The sequence below is a fragment of the Lissotriton helveticus genome, chromosome 5_1 (genome assembly GCF_964261635.1).
Source record: "Lissotriton helveticus chromosome 5_1, aLisHel1.1, whole genome shotgun sequence".
Lineage (NCBI taxonomy): Eukaryota > Metazoa > Chordata > Amphibia > Caudata > Salamandridae > Lissotriton > Lissotriton helveticus.
In genome coordinates this window covers 757,997,027-758,017,584 of record NC_136065.1, presented here as the reverse complement: position 1 = coordinate 758,017,584, position 20,558 = coordinate 757,997,027, and the positions used below count along the sequence as shown (strand labels likewise).

General features: G+C 51.8%; 1 protein-coding gene across 8 annotated transcripts in view; it reads right to left on the bottom strand.

The window, feature by feature from the left end:
- The window catches only part of SEC24C (SEC24 homolog C, COPII component), a 1,539,459-nt gene that overhangs the window by 976,893 nt on the left and 542,008 nt on the right, over positions 1-20,558 (bottom strand). For all 8 annotated transcript variants that reach the window (XM_078643234.1, XM_078643230.1, XM_078643232.1 and 5 more), the window contains one exon: positions 13,356-13,483. In XM_078643234.1, the coding sequence (XP_078499360.1) occupies positions 13,356-13,483 (128 nt within the window). The remainder of the gene's footprint in view (positions 1-13,355; positions 13,484-20,558) is intronic.

Here is a 20,558-nt window from a genome sequence, read left to right as displayed (position 1 = left end):
ATCGCGGTCCGTAAGCCACCACTGCAGTTGTCTCGCAGTGCCCTCCGAGATCAAGACATGGTCGGACAAGTTGCCCTGATGCTGGGCCCACTGAAACTTCAGGTCCCACTGCAGAGCCCGCATCCGCCACCGGGCGTGATGCACCAGAAGGATGCAGGAAGCCATCAGCCCCAGCAGCCGCAGCGTCAACCTGACCGAAACCCGGGATAGCGGCTGAAAGATGGGAATCAAGGCCTGTATATCCCGGACTCGCCGTTCCGGAGGATAAACCCGAAACTGCGCCGAGTCGAGAACCGCTCCGATGAAAAGGAGCTATTGAGAGGGACACAGGTGTGATTTCGGCACATTGATGGAAAACCCCAGCCCATGCAGGAGGTCTGCTGTCATCTGAAGGTGGTGGACGACTGTCTGGGGCGAGCCCGCCTTCAACAACCAGTCGTCTAGATAGGGGAAGACTGACACCCCTGATCTGCGCAGATGGGCTGCGACCACCGCCATCACCTTTGTGAACACCCGTGGGGCGCTGGTAAGGCCGAAGGGGAGCACGATAAACTGAAAATGCTCCTGGCCTACCGTGAACCGCAGGTAACGCCGGTGGGCCGGCAGGACGGGGATGTGAAAATACGCAACCTGCAAGTCCAACGCTACCATCCAGTCTTGCGGGTCCAGAGCAGCCAAGACCTGAGCCAATGTCAACATCTTGAACTTCTCCTTCCGGAGGAAGCCGTTGACGTCCCTTAGGTCCAAGATAGGACGTAGACCCCCTTTGTCCTTCTTGGGTACCAGAAAGTAGTGGGAATAGCAACCACATCCTACTCCTGGCCCAGGAATGCGCTCGATGGCCCCCTTGGCCAAGAGGGCCGTAACTTCCTCCTGCAGAAGTGTCAAGTGGTCCCCCGACACACGGTGGTTCTGCAGTGGCATGGCTGGAGGAGTGGTCTCGAAGGGGAGGGAGTAGCCCCTTCGGACGAGCTGCAGCACCCACCTGTCCGATGTGATAGTGCGCCAGCGGGAGAGGTGATGGCGAACCCTGCCACCCACTGGCGTCACATGGGCCTGAAAGCACAGACTAGGAGGATTTAGAGGCCGATGGTGCGGGGGGAGGTGTGGTCTGACCTCGCCGTTGTCCCCGACCGCCTCCATGGCGGCCTCCACGGTTGCCACCGCGTTGAGAAGTGTTCTGCGGCGCATGGCTGGCAGCACGTGTGGGACCGCCCCTTCCTTGGCCACGAAAGGAGCGAAACGAACCCGTTTGCTGGCGCTGGGTCGAGAGACCCAAGGACTTGGCCGTGACCCTGGAGTCCTTGAAGCGTTCCAGCGCGTGGTCCACCTTGTCGCCAAACAGGCGACTGCCATCGAACGGCATGTCCATCAAGGTATTTTGAACATCTGCCGAAAAGTTGGCGGATCTCAGCCAGGCGTGGCGACGAATCGCCACCGTCGTGGACATCGCTCTGCCCAGCGAGTCGGTCGTATCAAGACCACACCTGATGGAGTATCTTGCTGCATCTCGGCCTTCAATCATAGCCTTGCCGAGCTTTGCCCGCACCTCCTGCGGGCATTCAGGCAGCAACTCCGCGACCGTATCCCACAGAGAGTGGGTGTAGCGGCCCAAGAGGCATGCGGTGTTGCAAGACCGCAGTCCCAAACTCAGGGACGAGAAGACCTTCTTACCATACTGGTCGTACCTCTTAGATTCCCGGTCGGGCGGGGCCGACGGGAATGCGGTCTGGGAAGTCGAGCCCTGGATCACCAGACTCTCAGGGGTGGGATGGGTGGACAGGAACTTGGGGTCGTCCGGACACGGACGGTGGCGTCTGGCCACGTTCCTATCAACAGGCAAACCTGTTGCGGGCCTGGACCACATGCCCAAAAGAACGTCTGTCAAGGCTTCGTTGAACGGCAGCAGTGGCTCCTGTGGGCATGACTGCGGTTTGAAGACCTCAGTGAGGATGTTAGGCCTCACGACCGCGACGGGGAGCTCAAGGTGCAAGGCCTTGGCAGCCCTCATCAACACCACTGAATAAGCAGCCCCAGCCTCCGAAGCCACAGTAGGAGGCGAGACAAAACCAGGGTTAGGAGAGTCGTCCAGACCACTGGCGTCACCCAAATCACCTGTCCAGTCCATATTGTACTGACACTCGCGTGACAGAGGGTCCTCAGACCCCTCCCAACCCTCTCCGTATTCTACATCTTCCCCATATTCGGAGTCAACAATGTAGACCGGCTCCTCGGGGTCCACAGGCCCCATCGGCGTCGGACGACGCCGGTCCGACTCCGCGTCCGGGGTCGGAGAGGTAATGGGGACGGCGCCGCCCGGAGCCGGCGCCGGAGCACCGGCGCCGCGCGGGGGCGGCGTCGGGGGCAACCCCGATGGAATCGGCGCCGGAGAGGCCGGTAGACCAGTCGGCGTCGACCCTGAGGGTCCCAGCGGCGCCGGAGCCGGAGCCGCCGGCGGCGTCGGAGCCGGAGCACCCGACGGCGTCGAGGCAGGGGCACCCGAACCGCTAGGACCCCCGGACGGGAGCACAGGGCCCGAAGGCGCCGTAGGCCCTGTCGGAGGAGACAGTGCCCTCATGGCCATGAGGAACTCCTCTATCTCCTCACGTGACGCGCCTTGCCCAGGGACCGTAGGGTATGGAGCAGGCCGCGCCGGCGACCCACGCGGAGCCGCGGGGGTGGGGCCACCCGAACCCCCGGCCGCGTCGGGGGGAGTCGGGGGTACGATGACGACGCCCCGACTTCTTATGTCTCCTACCTGAGGAACCAGAGGAATGGTGACGACTTCCGGAGCGCTCGTGATGGCTCTGCGACCGCTCCCTCGACCGCTCCCTCGACCGCTCCCTCGACCGCTCCCTCGACCTCCGGCCGGACCGGGACCGCTCTCGACGTAGGGCCGACACCCTCAGCTCGAGTAGCTTGCGGGACCGCTCCCGCCTAGCTTTACTCGTCAGGGCCCGGCAATCGACACAGTCGTCCACGGCGTGGTCGGGGCCCGGACACCGAAGGCAGAGTCGATGATGATCCGTGACCGACATTGTGCGGTCACAGTCGTCACAGTTCTTAAAACCGGGCATCCTACCGGCACCGTAACAAGAATCAAAGATTCACAAAAAACTTTGGTCGAAAGACCGGAGTACTGCACTGCTCGGATCTGCGCTAACTGGCGCGGAAAAAAGAAGAACGGACGTCAGCGCGCGGAGGCGGCGTCTATATACTCCAGCGACGTCATCACGGCGCACGACGCCGACGACGGACGCGGAGCCGCAGGGGACGCCTGCAGACGACGCCTGCCGACGCGCAGGGGTACTGCTACGCAAAAGTTTCCGGATCCAGACTGACGCCTGGGGATATTCTAAGGTAAGGAATCTAATACTAACCTGTTTCTTTCAGATTTAATGTATACCCGAATAACCTGGGACAAGTATGTCTGCAGTTCTCAAACGTAAAGGACCATGTCGTCCGCGTATAAAGAAATTCCAACAGATCGATTGTTAAAATTCAGTGCAGCTGCTCTGTGAGATTGACAAATTTTGCATGTCAAGGGTTCTAAAACGATAGCAAAAAGAAAAGTGGACTGTGGGCAACCCTGCCTAGTGCCCTGCTCAATGGCAAACTGTTCCGAGGTGAGCCCACCCACTCTTACCATCGTCGACGCATCAGTATAAAGGACCTGGATCCAGCGTATAACAGGAGGGAAGCCCATTCTATAGAGGATAGATATCATCTATTTCCACTCTATAGAATCGAATGCCTTGGCCGCATCTAAAAGAACAGCCACGGCTGGCAACTCCTGATTGAGCACGTGAAACATGGAAATTATCGTACGCAAATTCAAGGAGGTAGAATGGTCGGGGATAAATCCGGATTGATCGGGTAGCACTAGGAGTGGCATCAAAGGTTGTAATTTAGTGGCCTGCACTTGTGCCAGAATCTTTGCGTCAAGATTGACCAGGGAGAGTAGAGTGGGTGATAAGACTCAACGTGTGGAAGGCTTATCCTTTTTCAACAGTGTTTCAATTAAGGCTTGCCTCAGGGACGGTGGAAGATAGCCCAGATCGTGTGCCTCTGCGTACATCGCCAAGATATGTGGCGGAAGGAGATTGGCGTACTCTTTATAGAACTCTGCCGTCAGACCGTCGGGCCCCGGGGCCTTTTTATTAGGCAGTGATAGAATGGCCTCCTTAACATCTGCCTCATCAGTGGGAAGGCTGAGATACTTCCTATGTACATCGGACAGCCAGGCACAGGCCGTGTCTTCCACATAGTCATTCAGTGCAGCTTCAGGCAAGGCGCCCAAGGACGTATATATAGTCTCATAAAAAGAACGAAATTGGGCTATGATGCTGCTGTGAGAGCAATGATCACTGCCAGCGTCATCAACTATATGGTCAACTGGGGGGGGTGTCGGTTCTGTCTTGGAGTCTACTGGCCAGAGTCCTACCAGGCCTACCACCCTCACCATATGCTCTCGCTACATATCGTTTAGAGAGGTATTTTATTTCTGTTGACGTGATCGAGTTAATACTCCTCAACGTATTCATTAATGTGTGCCAATGTGTCAGGGGAGGGTGAAGCAGCGTATTGGGATTCCAACGCTCATAATTGTTCTTCTAACCGTCGCAGTTGACCCCTCAGATCACGTAGAATTGCCGCCGAAGTGCTTATGCACACCCCCCTGATCGTCACCTTGAAGGCTTCCCACAGGGTTGCGTGGCTGTCAACCGTGCCCACATTTAATTCAAAGTATTGTACAATAGCATTTCTGATTGTCTCAGCATAAACTGGGTCAAGCAGTGAATCCGCACAAAAGCCCCAAGTGAAGGGTCGGTGTAGGTTAAGTGGAACAGCTACTGTGGGAACGACGGGATTGTGATCTGATAGGGTTCTCGGAAATGTGTAAACCTTCTTCACCCACCCATTAGCCTCCCCATTTAGTATCCAATAATCTAGTCGAGACCAGCTGTTAAAGGAGGGAGTGATGTGTATGCATTCTAGAACCCCTTCATTGCGCAGTCGCCAGGCATCCACCAGGCCCATCTCTTCTATAAAATCACGTATACATTGCGCCACTTTAACCATACGTGCCCCCAGTTGGATAGGATTTATCCACTTGTGTATTGAGGTGCGTGTTGAGGTCTCCCCCACATAATAGCGCTGCTTCTGGCCAGGTGCGTAATACATTAAACAGCTTCAAAAACTATGCTGTATCATCAACCACTGGCCCACAAATATTCACAATAGTTACCAACACCTTCCCCAACTTCCCATGTTCCATCGCCCCTCATTGTCAACACAGGTGTCAGTAGGTTGAAACAGGACCCCCTTCTTGATAAGAATAAGGACCCCTCTCGCATAAGTGGAGTAAGAGGAGGCGAGGCGATAAGACGCCCATCAGCATGCCACCGAACCCTCTGTGTACTTGTTTAAATGGGTCTCCTGTAGGAGAGCAATGTGGACATTATGTCTATCCAATTGTGCCAACAAATGTCTTGTCTTCTTAGGTGTGTTTAGGCCGCGAACATTCCAAGTAATACAATTATATTTTTCACCTGTCATCAAGAACACATTGACAAAAACGTATGCGTGCAACAAGCCACTCAAAAATACAGCACATGTGTAACCCAGACCCGTCGATTGTAGTGTTGCCAGATATCAAATCTAGTATACAGGAAGAGTAAACAACCCCCCAACCCTCCACCCACTTCGGCAACCCCAAAGCGCCAAAGACACAATCCAACCCCCCCCCCACCCACCCCCCCCCACCCAACAGGAACAGTAGAATACATCGTACTTGGTGGGTAAAGCCCATCGGGGAACGTAGCGGCTAAGTCCACTCCCATCTCTAGGAAGAAGGGGGCCACCAAGCATAATAATCCACATTTTTGTTAAGCGCACAATCACCCGTAAGGGTCTCTAGGCGCTGGGGGCCGTCGGGAAGATTAAGCGAGCTATTGCCCAGAGTCACATGGTGCTGGGCTAACCTGCCGCCGGAGCCGGGGATCGAACCCTGATCCCCAGATTCCAGCGTCAGTCGCCCTGGCCGCGGCGCCACACCTCTCCCTAATATATAGTTAAATAGCCCACCACGGAGACCAACCTCTAGGAAAGCAATAACACTCTTGTAAAGGGATCATCAATCAAGCAGTCACATCTCCCCATGTCTAACAATAAAGCAAGGGTCATACATCCAAACCCACAGTACTGCAGGCACGTAGTGCGGGTCCATCTTACAATGTGAGCCATACCATCCCAACATGTACGGATACCGGAATGACCCAGTAAGCAATAGTCACATCATTAGGGGAATCATAGCCCAACCAAACCAGGATAGGCAACAAACTGGAGCACATATAGTTGCCGGGACCATGCCCCCCTTACTAATCAGTCATTGACATCAGACATGAGGTCAGGTGATTTGCGTCTCCGCCGCAGAGTTCTGGCATGTTCCATCGCTTCTTTTGGATTAGTGAAGATTTTGCCCCCGTCTGGCTCCCCAATGCGCAGCCGTGCTGGGTAGAGCATGGCATACAGGATCTGTTCCTTTAGTAACACCTTCTTGACATTTTGGAACTCCTTTCTAGCCACCTGCACCTGTGCTGTAAAGTCCGGATAAAACGTTAGGACGTTATTCTGATCGGTAATTGTGCCCTTTTGTCTGGTGATACGAAAAACAGAGTCCCGATCTCTAAAGTGCAATAGTCGAGCGATTATAGGGCTCGGAGGAGCACCCGGAGGGGGGGGGCACCGCAAAGGATCGATTGGCTAGCTCGACAGCGAACATAGGTGACAGCTTGTGTGCCCCACAGACTTCACGCAGCATCGTCTCCATATAGCCTTCCAGGGGCGCCCCACATTCGTAGATTCTGGAAGGCCTACGACGCGAATGTTGTTGCGCCTCGATCTCGCCTCAATATCCTCATTCTTTGCCTGTATAACTGCGAGGAGCTTTGTGATGTCTGCAGTTTTTGCCGCTACTTATTGCAGAACGTCCTCCGTGTCTGTTGTGTTGCTCGGCCTCACCTATGTGTGCCACTTGCTTATCAAGCTTCGCAGAGAAATGGTCCATCCTGCCATTAAAGGCCTCTATCCATCTATCGCCTGAAGACTGGCCTGTATGGCAGCTAGCGATTTCTCCAGCGCTGTAGGGCCCTGCGAAGCCGATTCGAGTTCTGAGTCAGAGGCCGCGTTTTGAGTAGCTTTACCGCCCTTACGTAATTCAAAATTAAGGCGCGGTTGAGGTTTGTCCGGCTTGCCCATCGTGCACACACTCTAACGGTTTTTAGTGACAGGTATCCAGATAATGTCCCCTGTGCACTCAACAGAGTTTCCCTTATACACCCTCTAGGCCGAGGGAAGACACAGCCGAGTAGGCCTCTATTTCACTTTCCATGCGCAAGGGCGACTCCGCCAGCAGTCACATTGAGGTTATGCCATAAGAGCAGAGACGAATCACACAGGCACTGGGTATGTCAGTAAAATGATGTTGGACCCCCACACACCTGGCAGAATCACGTCCAGCAGCTATACTTTAGGGCCTCTCCAGCTGCGCTTCCACTTGGCGACCCAGTGTCATCCACCGAAGGTCACAGGACAGACCACCAGTAGATAAATTCCAGGGAGGTGGGGGGGGGGCTCAGCAAGCAGGACTCATGATGATGGGATAATGCAATCTCACCCAAAATTGTAGAGCTCGCTGTCGTGGACTGGCCCAGAAGCCGCCGGTATACAACGAACTGCAGTCTAGCCAAGTCGGGAAGGCCCTTTCTCAGGTAGCTCAGGTGTTTGGGACAGCAGACACTCAGCCTGGCAGATCTGCCACCGAAGAGAGGAGTGCACCCTCAATCATCTTGGTCGGGGGTAGATGGTGGAACGTGGACAGTCCGGGCAGCGCCGAAGCAGCGAGCAGGAGCTCCGCCGAAGGCCCAGGTCTTGCGGGCCACGCGCGGCCCAGTCCAGCAGCAGACGCCAGCCACTTGCGTAGCTCAGGGGCCCAGCGAGCCCAGTCCCTCTCCCACACAATCTTCACAGATATCGGCACCCTCTCTCAAGTGCACTTAGCTGATGACCGCGTGTCAGTACCAGCCGCAGGTCTCCGCCGTGGTGCAAGGCAGCTTCCGCACCTCCCAGTAGCGGCCGCGGGCAGATAGAGATCTTGGCGAGCGGGCCTCTCACTGTTCCTCCGCCATTATGAAGGCGCAGTCAGCCCGCCACTCCCACTGCCCGACACCTCCCGTGGCTCCCGCTGTGGACAAACACCTCAGCTGGTCGGTCGCCGTGTCAGCTACTCGATCCCAGTAAGGAAAACAATGGATGGCTCAGGATAGGCAGGATTATGAAGGATTATTAACGGTAGCCGGCAGAGGAGCACTACAGTGCGACAATCTTGCCGATCGCCCGGCCAAGCCCCCATGTTTTCTTAACATTACTGAAATAAAAAAAAATGCAAATGTTGCCAGGACTCTTTGTTCACGAATTAGTTTACAATGGAATGGTGAAACGCACATGAATATAAGGGAGGCTACTTCTGCTCAAGCTACCTGTTCAACCTGGATACATGAAAGGACCAGCCCAGCAAGAGACTGGGAATGACGCTTCCGCCCTGTTGAAAAAAGGGAACTAACAGAGGTCCATCTGAACAGCACAGACAGCACAAATTGGCCACTATGTTGTCCAAAAAACAGCCCGCAGATGCAACTCGGATACCGGTCCATTGCCCAAGTGCATTTATTATCAACCCGACCCTGTAATAATCCCATTCAATGTAAAGAAAGAGGGGCGCAGTACATAAGGTGTAGAAACTTGATGTAAATCCATCGCAGGCGTTAGTTTAAGGACAGGGCTCTTGTCTGGGCGCCAAAGTATAACCACTGATCTACAGTAAGGGAGGGATCCAGGCAAGTCATCCAGGTGGATATTGCCCCAAAAACACATGTAGGTACTTTATCTTGTATTAGGAATGGTCGTGAGATAAGTTTACAGGGGAAAGGAGTAGCAATAACTTCCTCAAGAGCATGCAGTATCGAGTGCAGGGAGTCATGGCAGTCGAGAAAGTCTGGTGTATCTTCCTGCATGCAACTCAGAGGCACTAATAGAGGAAAATGTTGGGGGGGGTGAGAATGTGCATCCCTTTATAATGCACAGAGGCAAGAACTGGGAGAAGCTGCACCCAAAGTGGTAATCAGAGGCCGGTGCAATAACAGCTGCCAGGGTGCCAGAAATTACCAGTTCGAGCCACCTTAGTGGCAAACCAACAAGGGGAGGGGTGTCCCCTGGGAAGGGAGGGAGGAGGCATATGAGAAAAGCGTGCCATGATTTGTGCGAAGACACTGGACCAACGAGGGCTCGGTAATGGCAGGTAATGTTTTGAACCCCCCTATGGTATGGGGGGGGGGAAACCAAACCGTAGACTGGGGTAGAGGGGTTTAAAGGACTGCGCTGCCTCTGTCGAAGGTTTATTTGTGGGGCAAGCGTAAGAATTTCAAAAAGAAATGGAGAACGATGTACCTGGTCGGCGTCATCCAAATTGTCTGGAGGCCACGGAAGGGTAACAGAGCGGTGGCACATTTTCGTTTCAGGCATCAAGTAAATTGCCAGCTTTGCGTGAGCAGAACCCCCTGGGATGGCAAGGGATATTGAGGAGTGTGTGAGGCAGGACACAGCTTCACATGACTGGCAAGGTGGTCAGGCAAGGTTTATGTGAACTGTAAACTAGGAGTTTGAACCCAGCTAGTTCCACTCAGGTGTGCATATTCCCAAGGTAGATGAATTCAGTGCCTTCAACACCAAAATGTATAACAAACAAGTTACTTAGCTTCCATAACGATACATCTGTAAGAAACATAAGTTAGTTATGGATTCCTTACCTTAGAATTACCCCCAGGAGTCAGACTGGATCTGGAAAGCTTTTCGTCAGCAGTACCCCTGCGTGTCGGAAGGTGGCATCGGTCAACTCTGCATCAGCCGTCGGCGTCGTGGTTGCTGGTATCGATTAGCGGTAGCTATATAGACGCCGCCTTCGTGGGCTGACGTCAGTTCAGTACACAACTTTCCACGCCACAAGCGCAGAGCCATGCAAGACACTGACCACTGGTGCACAAAACTAGGGCCCTGAAAGGATGTTATTCACCCTAGAAGTCAGTTCGCAGAACGGGGAGGATGGGTGGGGCGGTAAGGAATCTATAACTAACCTATGTTTCTTACAGATATATAGTTACCAAAGGTAAGTAACTTGTCCATCTGAAAGAAATTGTTTTTTATAGATTCCGTACCTTAGAATAGTTAACTCAGCAAAACCAACCCCGGAGGTGGGTCTGAGAACCAAGTTCAAACCAGAAAGCCCTGGAGAACAGAACGGCCAAGGAAGCCATCTCTCCAGACTTGGCTGTTCAAGCAGTAGTGTCTAGTGAGCGTTTGCGGCGATGCCCACGTAGCTACCTGACAGATGTAATTGAGGGGGCTGCCGTCGCCCTGGTGGAATGGGAGAGCAGTCCTACTGGAGGCTCCTTCTCTGTCAAAGAATAGCAAACTTTGATTCACAGAACGAGCTACCTGGAGAGGGTTCGTTTGTGCACAGCCCGACTTTTAGCGCCCACATACCCAAGAAAGAGCTGGTTGTCCACCCGGAATTGCTTTGTGCTATCCAGACAGAAGGAAAGCGCGCGTTTTCAATCCAGACGGTGGAGCCTCTTCCTCTTTTGAAAGATGCGGGCGGAAAGAAAGTGGGCAAAGTGATGGTTTAGCCAATGTGGAAAGACGTAACCACCTTTGGAAGAAAGGAAGGTCTAGTTCTAAGGACGACCTAGTCCAGATGGACAGCCAGAAAGGGAGGCTTGGAAGAAAGAACTTTAAGCTCACTCACCCTGCGTGCAGAGGTGATGGCCAACAGAAAGGCAGTTTCCAAAGTAGCAAGCCTGAGAAGACAGTTATGGAGCGGCTCAAAGTGAGCACATATAAGATATGAAAGCACAAAGTTCAAGTCCCACTGGGGTATTACAAAGAGAATAGGAGGAAAAAGATGAGTAATGCCCCTAAGGAATCTATTTACAACACGGGACTTAAAAATAGAAGGCTGATCAGGAAGCCTAAGAAAGGCTAAAATAGCCGAGAGGTAGGCTTTTGAGTGGACTGAGCAGAGCCCTGCTGCGCCAAAGAAAGGAGGAACAAGAGAACCTCAGAAAGAGGGGCGGAAAGCGGATTCAGGTCATTTGCTGTCCACCATGCAGGCATATACCGTCTTAGTGGAGGGACGCCTGGTAAGATAACATTACAGACTTCAGGAGGCAGGTTAAACAACGTCAACTGCTGCCACGCGAAGGGGTGGAGGCTGGACAGGTTCAGCTAGAGGACTGTCCCCTGCTGCTATGACAGAAGATGCTGCCGAAGAGGCAGTCTGATCAGAGGATCGACAGCCATAGTGAGCAGTTTGAGATACCAGACTCTTCGTGCCCAATCTGGAGCCACAAGAATGACTTGGGCCAGGTCGCGCTTAATCTTCTTCAGGACTCTAGGCAGAAGTGGTATAGGCGGAGAGGCGTATAGAAAACCGCAACTCCACTTGCGACAAAAAATGCGAGTTTTCGGGGGCAAATAGATCTAACCAAGGCTCTACCCACCACTGAAAGAGACCTTGCACCACCTCTGAGTGAAGACGCCATTCGTTATCCATCGAACACCTGGGGCTGAGTTCGTTCCCCCTGGTGTTCAAGGAACATGCCAGGTGTTGAATCACCAGGGATATGCCCTGATCAAGCGGGCATAGTTGCATTAAGCTAACAAAACTAAACGAGCCTAACCCACCCGAACTCTGAGACACTCCAATCTCTTAACAGTTTTACAACAAAACAGATCACATGACAACGTTACCCACGCCATTCAAAGCCTATCAATGATCCTACCTCCCCACCACAACGCATCCTGTTCAAGTGAGGCTGTGATGAGTACGACATTTAAATACTTAGGACATGTTACCTCTGTAAATTCTGTTGCTAAAGTGGTTAAGATAGATTTATAACAATTTTGCCAAAACGTCACCCCCACCTACTAGCCCCAGTTATATTTTTCGATTCAGAGTATGTCCCATACCCAGCACAGCCATGATCTATAGGTAGTGGGTATCCTGCCTGCCTAGAGATTCAAAATCTCTAATTTAGCTGCACAAAGCAATATGGACATCTATCGACCCCTGGACAATTTTAAAGGATAAGAAAGGCAGTCTGCGACACCCAGGATTACATGCTGGGAGTCTCAACATCAGAACCGCAAACGTCAAATCAACATTGAGTACTTCCCTCTAATATTTCTGAAGTTTGGGACAGTGCCATAGTGCCAAGTGAGGGAGGGTCCCAGGGTTGCCCCAATTTCTCATGTATCATCCTAGGGCTATCATACCTATATGTGGCAGTTTTGGCAAAGTGTCCCCTTGTCCTGCTGGAAGTCCTCACCTGTGGTCCGGAAGGTATTCCTACCCACTCCTTGTTTGTAATTTTTCTCCCAATTTCAGGCTCCCCCACCACTGTTGTCTCACTGTCTGCATTTGAGAATTATAAAAGTTAATAAGCTTATACATTTCAGAGATGAGACTTTGCTCATATGATTTATGTAAGAGACAAATATCAAAGTCGGTCATGGGTATGGAGGCCAGTGGTTTCACCTGCTATGGGTTACCCAATATTTTATTTGGGGGTAGCGCAGTCTCTCAGTTACAGGGAGGCTGTAGTCCCGTTTAACCTGTTCAAACAACTTGATATCCTGGATACCCAGCTTCTAGTTGGGTACCTGCCATTCCACAAATTGGCTTTGGTCCACGCCTGGAGTGAAGTCAGCATTGCTACTAATGGGTGTAAGAGGGAATGGGCATGCAGAAAGTTATTTCCTGATCATAACCGCGCCCTAGGCAGCCAGTGTGTCACTCGTAATGGGACAAAGAGTACAGACCCAAACACTGCAATTCTCTAGGAAGTCAGTGGATTTTCCAAATGTGGCCACCTGAATTTATCCGATTCACAAAGCACAAGCCTTTTCAGTTGCCGTATTCCCCATTCCACCATGTATCAGGGCTGAGCTGCGTGATAGTAATTTGTTATATGAAGTTTACATGGTTAACCATTTAATTTCAAGCATGCACATCAGCACATTTTCCGAAATTAATGTCGCTGGTCAGTAAATATATACCTTGCATCACTGCGTTACACAATAGTGCCAGCTTGCAGCACACCGTGGCATGAAATACAAGCATTAACAACATTCTGATTATCAGCTAATGGTGCTAAATTGTTTGAGTCTATAGCAATGCCATCCTCTACAAATACATACAACTCCTTCTATCCTGCTGTTCACTGATGTGGTCTTCTTACCTCGTCTGCTGGTAGTATAGCAAGTGGTTTAATGACAGCTGCCAGAGGCACTTGGGATTGCTTTGCCATGTCAGAGGTGGCAGGAAAGTTGTAAGAAGTACATCTGATATAGCGGGGACTTGCATTACCTGGATCAGGGAAAGAAAGCAAAGTAAAAAATAGATTTTTAAATAACTTGATACAAAGGCTTACAAGACCAACAAATCAAGCTGTATTCATTTGACCATTTTCAACATTTTGAATACTGCCAAATATACCAGCTGGAAAGTTATGAATGTGTGGGAAAAGGGGCAGTAGTCTGAGTGAGATGGGTCTGCCGAAGGGAGTAGTGCATTTGCTATGAGCATCATTTGTTTGTGGAAATAGGTTAGCGAGCCTTTTTTTTTGTTTAAATTTGTTTTATTGATTTTAAAGAAAAGCAAATACATTGCATTACTGCAGTAAGTCCACGAAAGCATGCTAATGGCAGACTGTACTAACCACTTTACATGAAGCGGAACGTAACATGCAGGAGGCTTCCGGCACCGCAAATGTCCGTGGATAGTGCCGTTATGACTAATGGTGAATCTAGACATGAGACTCTCGTGAACACAAGCGGAGAACATCATAGCAAACAAACCCCCCCACCTTCCCCAAACCCCCCTCCCCCCAACCAGTGTGCCGAAATACGCGATTAGATGAATCTCGTGTGCAGAACAGTCACGATGCCTCCAGTTTGGATTCTGCATCAGGATGGTCTGCATCTGTAAGGCTTAAAAGGCAGAGGTATCTGGGGCAAGTTATTTCGTTGAATTCCTTGGATAGGAGTGTTATCAGTGATTGCCAGGTCGTATTGGAGGAGTTATGAGTGTAGCCTGAATGCATTGCATCCCCATTGTGTACCAGAGTTTGTGCAACCAGCCCGTGTGCGTGGGTCTCGTGCTAGTCCCCCAAAGAGACAGGATGTGTTGGGAGGATGCTTGTAGTGCCAGAACCATTTGCCGCCCTATGATGGATTTTAGTGGGAAAGTGAGTGCATTCGGGAGTCCCAGAATGGTGTATGTTGGAAACCGTGGAATTTCAGTGTCGAAGGAAGTATCTATGTCATTGAGAACAGACGTCCAGTAGGCCGTGACCTCCGTGCAGTCCCATAAAAGGTGTGTTAGGGTACCTTTCTCCCCACACCCTCTCGAACAGGCCGAGCTGCGGGATGGATTGCCCCTGTGTAATCTAACTGGGGTCAAATACCAGTATGTTGCTAGCTTTACAGCTGTCTCCCTACCCGCCGTGTTCCTAGCCGTGTGGTTGGCCCTATAATATATCGATTGCCACTCCCGGATCGCAAGCGTCCTCCCCAATTCCTCCTCCCAGCGCCGTTGGCCGGCCGAGCGATGTATCTCGGAGGATGGAAAAAGCATCTTATAGAGATCTGTTAATTAAACCGCCGTCCGACTCTTTGGTAACTAGCCATTTTTCAAATCCTGTCATTCGCCTACCAACCAGGGAACTAATCTCCGGCTGTGTCAACCAGTGCCGAAGTTGGAAATATTGAAAGAGTTACGGCGACACGGTCGTAGAACTGTGACAGCGTAGAGAATGGAAGAAAGCCCTCCAAGTCAAAAAGATACCCCGCCGATCTGCAGCTGGAACCCCGCCATTGTAGACACATGTGGGCGTCCATTCCTGGGACGAAGTCCGGATTGTCTAGTAGAGGAGTTAGCGGGGACGGGAATGTTGTGAGTTCCCGTTTAGTAGCCACCGAATACCACACACCCAGCACTGTGCGCGTAATTAGTGATTTCTGAAGGTGGCGCTGTCTGTGCGCGCAACGGAGAAAGGGCATTTTCCATAAAGAGGGCTGGGCCATGGCCCGGTCTTGGAAGAGCCATCCCTTCTCCGACTCAGGCCTGTACCATTCCACCAGATATCTCAGTTGCGCCGCCTGAAAGTATTGTTGCAAGTTAGGAATTCCGAGGTCCTCCTCGTCCAACCCACGAAAAGCTAGATTTCTGTGCATACAGTTAGCGGGCCTTTTGAGGATAATGGTGTTGGCGTAGGGGGGACTTATTATGAAAACAATGTGTCCATTTGTGTCCTTGCTCGGCTTTCTAGGTCCCAGTCTTTGCAACAGCTGCTCACTATTTACCTTCTTGAGTTTCTATTCAGCACCCACTCTCTCTCTCTGCATTATTGTCTTTCCTTACTTGAGTGCCTTTTTCAACACACTGTACCCACCTTTTGCATCACCGGTCCTCTCTTGATTCTCTCTGCACCCGAATTACATGATTAGTTACAGTCAGCGTTCTTGTCAACAGCACACTGCAATCTGGGGCTTGCCATTTAATAATTTTAACAAATAAAGTATGGAAACAAAACTCAAGGTATGCAAAGTACTGTTGACGAAAATGTAAAAAAAAAAATGGATAAAGGTGTCACATGATCGGGACTCCCATCACCCACTGCAGCAAAGGATTACTCGTCACAGAAACCCTTAAGGACAAGGAGGGGGCGGAAGCAGGAAGCCACAGCATCTTGCAGCACTGTAAAGCACTTTTATCTACCCACTGGGTAGGACACGCCCGGGCCTGTCTATGGCTTGGCCCCATTCGTGGTTCGGCATTTTTTGGCCACGTCATAAGTTTCTTTAACCTGGTAAGGTGCAATTAACATCCTCATTGGCTTCACCTAAAGGCTTTTCTGCTGCCTTGTACGATTATAGCTAGAGTGGCGACAGCTTGTTTGTGACTACATACACGCAGTCTTGAGCGACTTAAGTGTGAGAAGCCAAAACATGGGCAAATGCAAGTTGGAGGCATTCAATCTAACTAGAGTAAAAAGTTCTAATTTGGATGGTTTCATCGGGCAGGAAGCAGGAGTCCTAATTAGGCCTGGGCGGAGTTCGGCCACGAAGTGACAAAAAAACTCAGTGGAGTTCCAAAAGCAGCAGAGCGAGGAGCGAACTGCTGTTCACACGGATTGTCCCGCCACTCAGGTAGAAATTCTACTCAAGCAGCAGCTCACGCTCGCCACCTTACCATTAGCGCTACGTGGAGCAGAGTTATCTGAGCTCCGCAGAGCGCGTAGTGTATAAAACCACAAACAGCAGAGTTCACTGTCCAGGCCTACCTAGATTAATACAGCTCACGGATCGGCGGCTCTCCCCTGCATCCTTGATCTGTTCCCTCATGGTCATACTGTGAGCCCCTCCTGCATCAGCAGTAGGGGCTAAAAGTAGAAGTCCAGAATGAATTTTAACAGTCAAACCCCCCCCCCGCCAAGATGCCCTTCGCAAAAGGCACCAACTTTGCTTCCCGTGGCCAGACCACTCCACGCTAAATGCAAGAAACTAGGAAAACAGTTAAGACCAAGGGATGTTGCGGCAGACCAATCACTGTTGGAACTTTGTGACTCCCCCTTGCCCTCCTCAATATCTCCGGGACAGCAATGATGGCATTTTATTTTTATTTTTAAACTCCGATAAGCGGTTCATTCAAATCTATTTCATCTGCCTGCATTCTACCGGTACTCTGCCTTTTAACGGCTACTGAAAGCAAGCTGTCAGAGTATGGGGCCAGGAATTAACACATTCAGTACATAAATAGATCCTTTGGAAGATAAAGATGATACTGGGAATTATTTTATTGAAACACACGTCCATTTGCTTTACTCGTTGAGCTTGATATATTTTCCACAAAATGACGTAGACTAATCTTGCCAATTCTTATTCTCCATCTTTTTTCAAGCCGCAGTGCAAGAAAGCAAAATCTGCACTACTAGCTGCTTTGAGACAAAGGGATACTCATTTGATTATGGAAACAAGAGTTTGTTACAAAGGTATCATTGCTAAAACCAAACAGGAATAGACAGATAGCAGCTGGGAGGACTTGCTTAAAGCCTTCAAGCTCAGAGAATCTCAATCCTTTTGGCACATAGTTGACCAAGGCAGCCTGAAAGATACTCAGCAATTGCAACATCATATATCCACTTGCTGTTGGGAACAAGATTTTAGCTCACTCAATATTAACATTTCAGCCTAATGCGAGTGTAGTGGCACAACCTATTAGGGAGACTAGTAAAGTTTCAATCCTTATTTTCACCCTAGTTGAGGCAAAAAGAGTAATAAAACATCTTAAGCCAGGGGAAATCTTCTGGGCCTGATAATATCCCAGGTGACCTTTATCATTCAGGAAGTATGGGTTCCGTATATTAACCAACTATCTAAACATATTCTGGGAGGTGAAAACATTCCAGAAACATGGATGGGCGCAAAAGCACAAGTTACTACTTGTGTAACGATATAGCTGTAAGAGACATTAGTTAGTGTCTCTTACAGAAGCGATTGACGTCCCTGAGGTCCAAGATGGGGCGCAAGCCCCCCTTTTCCTTCATGGGGACCAGAAAGTACTTCCTGATCGGGAACGTACTCGATGGCCCCCTTGGCCAGGAGGACCGAGACTTCCTGACGGAGAAGAGCCAAATGATCCCCCGACATGCGGTGGTACCAAGGTGGCATGGCGGTAGGGGAGGCCAAACGGGAGTGAGTAACCTTCGCAGATCATCTGCAGCACCCACTTGTCCAAAGTGATCTCGCGCCAGTGGTGGAGGCGAACTCTGCCACCCACTGGCGTGGGGTGCCCCCTGAAGCTAGGATGAGAAAGGTTTTGAGGCGAAAGCAGCGGGGGTGGAAGTGGACTGACCCACACGCTAGTTACCAGACTCGCCCCCGCGGAACCCACATCCGTGGCCTCGCTGAGGCTGGTTCTGCACAGGCTTGCTGGAAGAGCGCACCTGGGTATCCCTGCCCTGGCCACGAAAGGAACGAATCCCCGGTGTGGCAGGGTTTTTCAAGGAAAGACCCAAAGACTTGGCCGTGGCACGAGAGTCTTCAAAGCGCTCCAGGGCATTGTCAGCCTTATCACCAAAGAGGCAGGAGCCAACGAAGGGCATGTCCAGGAGTGAGCTCTGGACATCGGGTGAGAACCCAGTGGAACGCAACCAGGTGTGGCGCCGCAACGCCAAAGTCGTGGAAATCGCCCTGCCCAAACCACAACTGGTGGCAAACTTCGCTGCATCCTTGCCCTCCACAATCGCTTGGGAAAAGTCAGCCTGGACATCCTCAGAGCACGGAGGCAGAACCTCTGCCACCGAATCCAATACTGCATGGGAGTAACGGCCCAATAAGCAGGCGGTATTAACCGGCCTCAACCCCAACCTGGCTGAGAACCTCTTGCCATATTGTTCCAGCTTCTTAGAGTCCTTATCCCGCGGAGCCGAGGGACAGGCACTCTGTGATGTCGAGGCCTGAATGACCAGGCTCTCACCCGTGGGGTGAGTGGTCAAGAAGGCGGGATCACCAGGTGTCGGGCGATGACGCCTAGCGACGTTCTTATCCACTGGTGCCAAGAGGCCGGCCGCAACCAAGTACCCAAGAGGACTTCGGTAAGGGCCTCACTGAAAGGGAACAGCGGCTCCAAAGATGTAGGCGCCGTCTGGAGCACCTCCGTAAGGAAGTTGGTCTTAAGAGCCACCGTAGGGAGGTGGAGATGGAGAGCCTCCGCGGCTCGACGCAACACCATAGTGTAGGAAGCGCCTTCCTCCATAGTAGGCGGAAGTGAGGCAAACCCCGGGTCAGAAGACACATCAAGTTCACCCGCATCTTGAAGGTCATCTACCCAATCCTGCTCGGAGTCACTCTGCCGCTCCGGAGTAGAAGGAGCTGGGCGGCAGGGCCGGAGCCAGAGAGGGGGCAAGCGGCGCCGGGAGCGGCGCTGGCTGGGGCCGAACCGGAGCCGCACCCCAATGTGGATCCCAGGTCGGAACGAAATGGTCTGAGAACCGGGGCAGGGGCGGGATAAACGGCACCCAGTGCGGCGCATGTGGCGGCGCTTGGCCGGAGCCAGCGGTGCTGCACCTTGTGGCGCCGGAGCCGAGGGCGCTGGATCCAGTGGCTCCGGGGCCGGCGCCAGAGGCGGTGCCACCGGGCCAACAGGATCTGGACACGGGACCGTGAGGCCCACAGGGGCACTGGCGGGAGCCCAAAGCCTAAACAGGCGGTCCATGGCAGCAAGAAACTCTTGCATCTGTTCGGGAGTCACCGACGGACCCGGGTATAGCGGAAAGGCCACAGGACTCCCAGGCTCTGGAGGAGCCGCAGGGGCAGAGTCCCTGTCCCCCTCGTCCGCCTCCGAGGTGAGACGGTGGGACGTCGGAGAGCGAACACGCTTCTTCAACTTCTTCTTATGGCATCGCTTACCGGAATCTGAAGGTGAAGACTTAGAGCCTGAGGAGCGATGGCTCCGGTCCCGCGAACAGCCTCCAGACCCAGAGCGGCAGTGAGAGGAGTGCCGGACCTCCAGCAACTTCCGGCGCCGCTCCCGCGGGAGCCATGGCATGGCAGTCCCGAGAGTCATGGTTGGTCTCCAGGCAGTAGAGGCAGACATCATGGGGGTCCACCACTGACATATGACGGCGGCACGACCCACAAGACTTAAAGCCGGGCATCCCTACGTGCACCAGAAGACAAGAGATGGAGACAAAAGTCTCAAAAAAGTGGTAAAAAAATTACTGAGGTACGTGCTCAATCCGGATCTGAGATTTCGGCGCGGAAAAAGAAAACCGACGTCAGCGTGCATGGGTGGCGCATAAGTAGTCTCCGTGGCGTCATCTCGGCACTCACGTTGCCAGTGACAGACGCAGAGCCGCACGACGCCACCTACCGGCACGCAGGGGTACTGCTAAGCAGAAAACTTTCCGGAACCAGTCTGATGCCTGGGGAATATTCTAAGGTAAGGAATCTATCACTACAGTGTCTCTTTCAGATGTTACTCCTGTGTATAAAAGGGCGATAGGAACAACCCTGGTAACTAACCTTCCATAAGCCTTATTGATAATCTACAATAGTTATTTTGCCATAAGGTCTTGAATAAGATTAAGGAGGGGATATCTGAAGGTAGTATTCTATCTCTACTACAAGCTGGATTTAGGCCGAAGACTCAAACAGTAAACCACATTTTTCAGTAAACATTGATGCAATAAAACTATCTCCTGCTGACCAGCGACAATCTCTATGTGGCATTTGTAGGCCTTAAATCAGCTTTTGATTTGGTCTCTAGGAGTAAGCTGTGGTCCGTGCTGGATCAGATTGGGATGGACACTTCCTTACTAAACATATGAGGCTGCATGAATCAAATTACACCCAAGTGAGATGGGGTCCCGGGAGGGAAC